The following is a 9,758-nucleotide window of genomic DNA, read 5'->3' as shown; positions in this document are numbered from 1 at the left end:
CTCTGTCTCAAAAAAAAAAAAAAAAATGGAAATCCAGCCTGAAACCCCCAGGCCCAATGCAGGAAGATTCCAGCACTTCCAGGGCAGGCTCAAGAAAAACAAGGAAAAGCAGCAGCACAGTTTGCTAATCAATTTATTATGACTTAATATAAAACAGCAGCCCAGTGCAGTGGCTCACATCTGTAATCCCAGCACTTTGGGAGGCCAAAGTTGGCGGATCACAAGGTCAGGAGTTAAAGACCAGCCTGGCCAATATGGTAAAACCCCTTCTCCACTAAAAATACAAAAATTAGCTAGGCATGGTGGCGGGTGACTGTATTTCCAGCTGCTGGGGAGGCTAAGGCAGGCGAATCACTTGAACCTGGGAGGCAGAGATTGCAGTGAGCTGAGATTGCACCACTGCACTACAGCCTGAGTGACAGAGGGAGACTTCATCTCAAAAAAATGTGTGTGTGTGTGTAGTGTGTATATATATGTAAAATAAAATAAAAAATCATTATATGAACCTAAGTTTCATTTCTCTTAAGAGAAATAGACATCATATACAACATAATGTAATAATACAAAATGCAGTTATCATGTATTTTATATGGCATAATTAAGGAAAAAATTAGAATGGCAAAATCCCATATTCCGCCTTCCTGATAAACAAGGACATTTTCAGCAAGAAAGAGAAAATAAAGAAATTAGGAAGCAGCATTAAATCTATTCTAAGGCATAAAATTAATAGGTGATTTAGCAAAAATTTCCTATGCTTCTTAAATAGTTAGACCTTCAGGCTCAGTAATGGCATTAGATTTATGTCTGCCGTCTCTGCGAATGACCAGCCAGCATGCTTCAGGGAGGCCTACCAACTGTACTAACATATTTCAAATTAATTTCCAAGACCTCAATCTTTTTTATTCCTTTTAGGACCCGACCTGCTTACCCCGGAAGGTTTCCTATTTTCCCCAAGTTCTCCATGGCCTGAAATCTAACTTTTCAATTCAGTGGTGCACTTCCACTTTCCTGGTCACTTTCCGTGAAGTAATGATGTGACCTTGGGCCCACAGCCAGGGTCCCCGCTCATGCTTCTCTGTGATGAGGTCCTGATCCACTGATTTTGTCTCTAGGATTAAGGTGTAAGCCCTCAAGAGCAGAGAGGATGGTTATTAGTTTTAATTTCCCCTCATTTTTCCCTTCTGATCTTGCACAGTGCAATGTGTATAGCTTTCAATACTCATCTCATGAGCTTTCGACAAGCTCTCCCACCTTCTCACCAGGTGGCTTTGAGGGTAAATCTTATTTCTTTTGCAAAACTGGTATCATGGTCATTAATTTACTGCACGTGTGCAGAATGAACCTGGCCCTGGCCTGTAACCGTTGAAGGGGCCACTAGTAAATATTCAGGAATTTTGTGAGCTGGTATTTAACTATTGGTGACTAAAAATTTTCCAGGATAGGGATACTGACGCCACTGAAGTTGCCAAAGTTTACAAAAGCAAGGCACATCACCCTTGCCAAAGGCACTTTACTAGCCCCACTGGCATTAGCCCAGGGCTGATGTGGTTCTGAGCAGCCGAGAGGGACAGAAGATGCCCCAGAACCACCATGGCTGCTGTCTGCCCTGATGTGGGCTCTGAGAGCTGCCCAACTAGCATAGAAACTCGGTTTCAGTACATCTCTCTTTGTAGTTTTGTCTTTGAAATGTAAAAGTCCTATTGAACTTTTTATGCAAGAGGCACTATTTGAAGTACGTAATTTATTAGCACATTTAACCTACACAGCAAACTTTTGAGTGTTTTACAGATGGGAAAAGGCAGGCATGAGTCCAAGTAACAGCTAGAGAGTGGCAGGACTGGAACAGGAACCCAGTTTGCTCCAGAGCACATGCCTCAAACCACTGCACATTATAGTTTCTCACAATTCTCTGGATTAAAATAACTGAATAACGTGTCCTATTTCTTGTTATATCTGCAATGCCTAGCAGAGTGACTGGCTCTAAAAAGAACAGTTCTCAGTTACATCAGGCTATTTCATGTCACTCAACTTCTAGGTCAAGATGTCTTCAGCCAGTATCCACTAAATGGTGCCAATATAAATTCTGAATTGTATAGATAGGGTAGGATGCAAAAATGCAAATAGGCTCTTTATGGCATAAAATAGAAAAGATTACTGAAGAAAACATATCTCACATTATGCACTCACAATAATGAATGTTTTTCTCCGGCTTCTTGGTCAACTGAGAGGAAAACGTCTATATGCTTTAGTATCTCATGTTCAGTAAGAATTTAAATAAATTACAAACCTCAATGTTTCCTTAAATAAACCTCCTAAGAAAATGCAAATTTGCACGCTCCACTGCCTGCTCATTGCTCACTCGGGTTGAAAATCGACTTTTTTTTTCTTTGCAAGTAACTCAGCAAAGTTTGTAGAGGAAGTGGCTCCACATCATTTCCGGGAAACATTTAATGCAGTCTTCCTGTGTGCTCAGCAGTTCGTGCCGGAGAATTGCATGCAGAAGGGCAGAGTGAAGCAAGGTGGGAAAGAGGAGCTCCCCCACCACGAGCCCCGTCCATGGAAGGAGAAGGCTAGAGAAACACACACAAAAAATGGACCTGGCTCTGCAACTGGTGCCGTACTGACTGCAAAATTTCCTCTCCCCAGTTAAAAAAAAAATCAGTGTACATTTGGAAAGCGGAGGCAATTACCAGTTGCATACATATTTATCAAGTCTTCATTAAGTTAATCCTTTCAAAGCACCAAATGAGAGGTAAAGTAGTAGCTGCTCCTCTGTTCTGGTCAGTCAAAAACAAGGCAAACACTGGCAAAACCTGCATGGATGAACGAGTGAAAGAGTTGCTCACTGTCAAACTTTCCAAGACTTTCCCTGATAGGAAAGATAAACTGTGGGGATTCACTCAGGGTGGTGGCAAAAATATGAAGGGAAAAATATTAGAGAAAGTTATAGAATATAGTCTCAAACCCTTTTGGAAAGCCTAAGGGTCTTTTCTACAGTTCTTGGCTGAAGGCAGTCAGTCTCTTTGCAGGAGCCTGAGAGATGAGGGTGCAAATACAAAGGAATGTGAGTAGTTTACCTAAGTAACTTGTTTACTCATGTGGTCTTAACACTAGCCTTTGAGCCAGATAACCCTCTGGGGAGGTTAGTGGGGTAGGTTTACCAGGGGTATTACCCACTAATGGTGTTTGCTTTGGGCATGGACTCTTTCTTTTAATCTTTTCACTCCAGTGGTGTTGACTCAAGCCTTTGTCAATTAAACTTTACTGAATAAATGCAAGTCTCACTGGCTGGAGGGGCCCAGTGGTCACAACTGTTTACAGCACTCTCCAGGGTGCCTGTAAGCCACCAGTACACACTCAGTCAAACTGTCCAAGCATAATATCTGTGGGTGAGTGTACTTTATTCATCCGTCATTGAGTCAGGGTCTGCAGGACAGACCCCCGCAGGTGGTGACCCCAACAATACTCTTGCCTTATCATCTTTTCAATCACTGCTCATTTCAGTGCATCATGAGACTGCTTTGAGTTATAATTTTTGTCCCCTCTTCCTTCCAGAAAATTTACAGTATTTTTCCTCTATCATTTTCTATTTATTTCTCACTCGTGCTCAGCAAGTTATTCTTCCTCTGAATCCTAATATATAAAAAAAACTGGAACAACTTACATAAGCAACAAAAAATTAGCTGAAAGAAGTCAAGGCTCCAACAAAAGAAAACTATAAGAGTCTCATATCCCACAGCTGGTACACTGCATATAGAGAGTGATCCCATTTTGACCATCTTGACGTGGCCTAATTGCTTTTTAATCAAATCATAGAAAGATGCTGGAGAATGTATGTTTATAAGCAATGAGATGTTTATGTTCTTCAGAGCCAAAATTTCCCCAAGTCGAGTTTCTCCTCACTGTGTCAAGCAGTTTTAGATCATATCATTACTCATTTTTCTAACTTTACAAATAGGTAATGAGTGCATACATGTACTGGGAAATGTCCTAGGGGTTTGGGATACATCACTAGACACAGAAGAAAAAAAATCTCTATCTTATGGTGGGCATGTTTATTGACTATAAATTCTTACATGTTTACCTCCCAAAGATGAGCCACATAAACGCACTGTTCCTTGTGAAGAAATTGATTTAGTCACCATAACTGACAATTGGAAGAATCTTATTTGAGGAGAAAAATGGCCATCTTCACAAGCCTCAGTAACTACTCAGCAGAAAGCCCAAGTGTCTCATCTCATTTGAAGAAGAGTCTAGAAGACTCAGAACTAGAAGAGCTTATCATTTAAGATATAAATATTCCTTCCCCGCAGAGCCACACTGCATTCAAAAGCTTCTGTTTAAAAAATGGCCCACTATCCAAATTTTATACGGCATAACAGTGTGGTATGTTAATTAATTCCATCATAATTTTAAGTTATAGCTTAAAGTAAGAGAAAATTCACCTGGAATGGTAACACAAATAACACACCACAAATCTTTACTCACCACTGGAAACATATGAAAAATGTTCTCTTTAATTGGGATTTCTTTTTTGCTTTCCACCTCGTAACTCATGTTAGTCCCAACTGGAGTGTTATTCTGAGATACAACAAAGTTCTGAACAGCATCACAGCAGGAAGCAAGTTTTGCTCTGCAAAGGATAAGAATAAAAAGGAAGCAATGGTATAAGATTAAGAAACCAAAAATAGAGACCACAATGGAGGATGCAAAGGAGGATTTTGCCACACTGACTTTCAAAAAGAAGATAATTATTCACAAAGATGACTTTCTTTTTTTTCCTCCAGGCTCTATATCCCTTGAGGATTGAGACTGACTTTCTTTTTGTCTTTTGCTTTAATCTTATTTTAACTTCTTTTTAAAATTTTTCTTATTTTACTCTAAGTTCTGGGGTACATGTGCAGATCATGCAGGTTTGTTACATGGGTTTACATATGCCATGGTTGTTTGCTGGACCTATTAACCCATCATCTAAGTTTTAAGCCCTGCGTGCCTTAGATGTTTATCCGAATGCTCTCCTTCTCCTTGCCTCCACCCCCTAACAGGCCCCAGTGTGTGATGTTCCCCTCCCTGTGTCCATGTGTTCTCATTGTTCAACACCCACTTGAGTGAGAACATGTGGTGTTTGGTTTTCTGTTTCTGTGTTAGTTTGCTGAGGATGATGGCTTCCAGCTTCATCCATGTCCCTGCAAAGGACATGACCTCATTCTTTTTATGGCTATGTAGTATTCCATGGTGTATATGTACCACATTTTCTTTATCCAATCTATCATTGATAGGCATGTGGGCTGGTTCTATGTCTTTCATATTGTAAATAGTGCTGCAGTAAACATGTGTACATGTGTCTTTATAGTAGAATGATTTATATTTCTTTACATATATACCCAGTAATGGGATTGCTGGGTCAAATGATATTTCTGGCTCTAGATCCTTGAGGTATTACCCACACTGTCTTCCACAATGGTTGAACTAATTTACATTCCCACCAATAGCGTAAAAGCACTCCTATTTCTTTACAGCCTCACCAGCATCTGTTTCTTGATTTTTTTTTTCTTTTTAATTTTTTGAGAAAGAGTCTCTCTCTGTCTCCCACACTGGAGTGCAGTATCATGATCTCAGGTCGCTGCAACCTCTGCCTCCTGGGTTCAGACAATCCTCCTGCCTCAGCCTCCTCAGTAGCTGGGATTACAAGTGTGTACCACCCACACCCCACTAATTTTTTTTTTAGTAGAGACAGGGTTTCACCATGTTGGCCAGGCTGGTCTTGAACTGCTGACCTCAAGTGATCTGCCCACCTCAGCCTCCCAATGTGCTATTTCTTGATTTTTTAACAATTACCATTCTGACTGGTGTGAGATTGTATTTCACTGTGGTTTTGATTTGCATTTCTCTAACAATCAGCGATAATGAGCTTTTAAATTATGTTTGCTGTCTGCATAAATGCCTTCTTTTGAGAAGTATCTGTTCATATCCTTTGTCCACTTTTTGATGGTGTTGTTTCTTTTTTTTCTTGTAAATTTGTTTAAGCTCCTTGTAGGTTCTGGATAGCAAACCTTTGTCAGATGGGTAGATTGCAAAAATCCCATTATGTAGGTTGCCCGTTTGCTCTGTGCTGGTTTATTTTGCTATGCAGAAGCCCTCTAGTTTAAAATCAGTGGGTAAAAATTACAAGCATTTCTATACACCAACAATAGACAATCGGAGAGCCAAATAATGAATGAACTCCCATTTACAATTGCCACAAAGGAAATAAAATACCTAGAAATACAGCTTACAAGGAATGTGGTGGACTTCTTTAAAGAAAACTACAAACCACTGCTCAAGGAAATAAGAGGGGACCCAAACAAATAGAAAAACATTCTATCCTCATGGAAAGAATCAATATTGTAAAAACGGCCATACTGCCCCAAATAATTTATAGATTCAGTGCTATTCCCATCAAACTGCCATTGACAATCTTCACAGAATTAGAAAAAACTACTTTAAATTTCATATGGAAATGGAACCAAAAAAGAGTCCATATAGCCAAGATAATCCTAAGCAAAAAGAACAAAGCTGGAGGCATCATGCTGCCTGACTTCAAACTGTACTTCAAGGCTAAAGTAATCAAAACAGCATGGTACTGGTAGCAAAACATACATATAGATTAATGGAACAGAACAGAGACCTCAGAAATAACACCACACATGTACAACCATCTGATCTTCAACAAACCTGACAAAAACAAGCAATGGGGAAAGGATACCCTCTTTAATAAATGGTGCTTGGAAAACTGGCTAGCTGTATACAAACTGAAACTGGACCCCTTCCTTATACCTTATACAAAAATTAACTCAAGGTGGATTAAAGACTTAAATGTAAAATCAAAACCATAAAAACCCTAGGAGAAAATCTAGGCAATACTATTCAGGACATAGGTATGGGCAAAGACTTCATGACAAAAACGTTAAAAGCAACTGCAACAAAAAGGCTTTTTTTTTTTTTTTGGTGACAGAATCTTACTCTGTCCCCAAGGCTGGAGTGCAGTGTACAATCTCAGCTGACTGCAAACTCTGCTTCCCGGGTTCAAGCAATTCTCCTGCCTCAGCCTCCTGAGTAGCTAGGACTACAGGCAACTGTTACCATGCCTGGCTAATTTTTGTATTTTTGGTAAAGGTAGGGGTGCCACCATGTTGGCCAGGCTGGTCTTGAACTCCTGGCCTCATGTGCTCTGCGCCCTCAGCCTCCCACAGTGTTGAGATTACAGGCGTGAGCCACTGCATCTGATAGTTTTTTAAAATCTCACTAGACTTCTAACTGGTCCTGGATCGGAGCTTGGTGACTTGGCAAGATAAATGGCAAAGCAGTTAAACATACTTATACTCAGCTAAGGACCTTCTCACCAATGGAGAGAGCTCATGAAGATAACATTTTTAAAAATACAAACTTTCTTCTGATGATACTGTTATAATATTAAAGACAAAAAATGAGAGGATACATTATAATGATTTTATAATAATTACAAAATATAGAAACTAAGTTAGTAACAGTATGACAGTCACTAATAAAATATGTAATCATTTACTATGAGACAACCCCAGTGGAAAAAAGAATTATCTAATAAAATGAATTTTTAAGTGAGGTGAATTTAAAGTTGCCATTCCGTATAGAAAGCCCAGAGAAGCATAAATAATTACCAAGCTATATTTCAAAATGATTACCATGGAGTGAAACATTATTATTAGAATGCAGACCTAGGAAGTGCTTTCAAGGGTCACCCTGTGGCAGGTGTAGATGTAGAACCACTTAGAATTCATATTTCATGTCTTTAATTCTCCAATGATGTAGATTCCTTAAAGTCTCTTGATAATTATTCCAGGATTTAATTAAACAAAGTCAAAGCGATTTCTGCATTTGCACAATGAAACTACGTCTTAATGTAAATCTATTTTCCTTGTTAGGTTTTCATAGATTCTCCTTATAAAAATACTTCATGTACTTGAAAATGGAAATCAAGCAAAGCTTTAGCCTTTTTCAATCTTGAAGGGTTTATGGAAATTTCTCTTCTCTCAGGTTTTCCTCATAGGACCAGTTTTTCATTATTTCAGTCATCTTGTTTCTCTTTAAATCTCTACTTATTTCTCCATATTACTTAAAAATCTGTATCCAAGCTGGATCGAATCATAAGACAAGAGACAGTGAATATTCACCAAGAAATGTTGATGATAGTGGGTCATTAGGAATGGTCTGCCTTTGGGCCACACTTCTGTTACTGGTTTGGTTCTGAAAAGTCAACTTCCATACATGTTTTTACTGAATTTTGCCCTTTCGAAAAAATGCAATGCTCTAATTTGTCAAGGTCATTTTAAACTTACTCTTCTGAATTCCAATAATTCTCAAGGCATGAAAAGTAAAAGTGATATTTGCACCTCAAACTTCACGTTTTCAACAATACTTCTTACCAGTTAACTCAAGTAAGTTAAAATATTCATTAAAATAGTATATCCTTCTTAACTGGATTCTGTCACCCATTTAATTTCTTTTTGTATTTTACAACCTACCGTTTAGAAAAGATAGTTCATGGAGATTTACAAAAGAAAGAAAATGAAAATGAAATGGTATGTAGTCAAAAACATGATACTAAGTAGTTTTTAATTATACATTTAATTTGATAAAAACTTGAGTGACATATTGTAAATTCAGAAATTCTTAGGTGTATATAATTTTTAATGGCTCTTTTATCTAGCATTTTGAGAAAAGACAACACAATAAATTCTCATTTATCTTTGGCAAGTAATTTCTCGAAGGATATTCAGGGCCTACAAGAATATTGCATCAGCAAAAACATTAAATCAGATCTCCCCTTATGCTTTTTCAAAATATTGAGTTTTTGCTGACTTTTTTTTTTTTTTTTTTGAGATAGTCTCCCTGTGTCGCCCAGGCTGGAGTGCAGTGGTGGTTCAAGCTGTTCTCCTACCTCAGTCTCTCAAGTAGCTGGGACTACAGCCATGCACCACCATGCCTGGCTTATGCTTTGTATTTTTAATAGAAATGTGGTTTCAGCATGTTGGCCAGGTTCGTCTCAAGCTCCTGACCTCAAGTGATTTGCCCACTTTAGCCTCCAGAAGTGCTGGGATTATAGGCCTGAGTCACTGTACTAGGCCTTTTTCTGAAATTATGTATTTTAAATATCGTATAAAATTTCCAAACCTATAGGAAAGTTAAAATAACTGAACAATAAGCACTTGAATAACCAGCAGCTAGATTTCACAATTAATTTTTCACTATATTTGCCTTATTGTGTATTATCCACTAATCCAATTTCATTGTTATAGTTGTTGCAATGCAAAGTAAACTGTAGATCTGAGTACACGTCACCTTAAACACTTCCTATCTCCAGACCCTCCACCAAGCCCCAGAGGACACTTTTGTGATGATTTTTCACCATAGATTACTTTTGCCTGTTCTAGTATATGAACATAATTAATTATATCATATGTATGCTTTTTTTTTTTTTATTGAGACGGAGTCTCACTCTGTCACCTAGGCTGGAGTGCAGTGGTGTGATCTCAGCTCACTGCAACCTCCATCTCCCAGGTTCAAGCGATTCTCCTGTCTCAGACTCCTGAATAGCTGAGATTACAGGCACCCACCAACACACCCCACTAATTTTTGTATTTTTAGCAGAGACAGGGTTTCACCATGTTGGCCAGGCTGGTTTTGAACTCCTGACCTTAGATGATCCATCTGCCTTGGCCTCTCAAAGTGCTGGGATTACA

General features: G+C 38.7%; 1 protein-coding gene across 2 annotated transcripts in view; it reads right to left on the bottom strand.

The window, feature by feature from the left end:
• Positions 1-9,758, bottom strand: part of ST8SIA6 (ST8 alpha-N-acetyl-neuraminide alpha-2,8-sialyltransferase 6) — a 132,393-nt gene that overhangs the window by 9,484 nt on the left and 113,151 nt on the right. For both annotated transcript variants that reach the window (XM_017529774.2, XM_037739001.1), the window contains exon 5: positions 4,489-4,633. In XM_017529774.2, the coding sequence (XP_017385263.1) occupies positions 4,489-4,633 (145 nt within the window). The remainder of the gene's footprint in view (positions 1-4,488; positions 4,634-9,758) is intronic.

This window comes from Cebus imitator, unplaced genomic scaffold (genome assembly GCF_001604975.1).
Source record: "Cebus imitator isolate Cc_AM_T3 unplaced genomic scaffold, Cebus_imitator-1.0 Scaffold61, whole genome shotgun sequence".
Classification (NCBI taxonomy): Eukaryota; Metazoa; Chordata; class Mammalia; order Primates; family Cebidae; genus Cebus; species Cebus imitator.
Note: the sequence above shows the minus strand (reverse complement) of the source record. Positions and strands in the feature narration are given on the sequence as shown.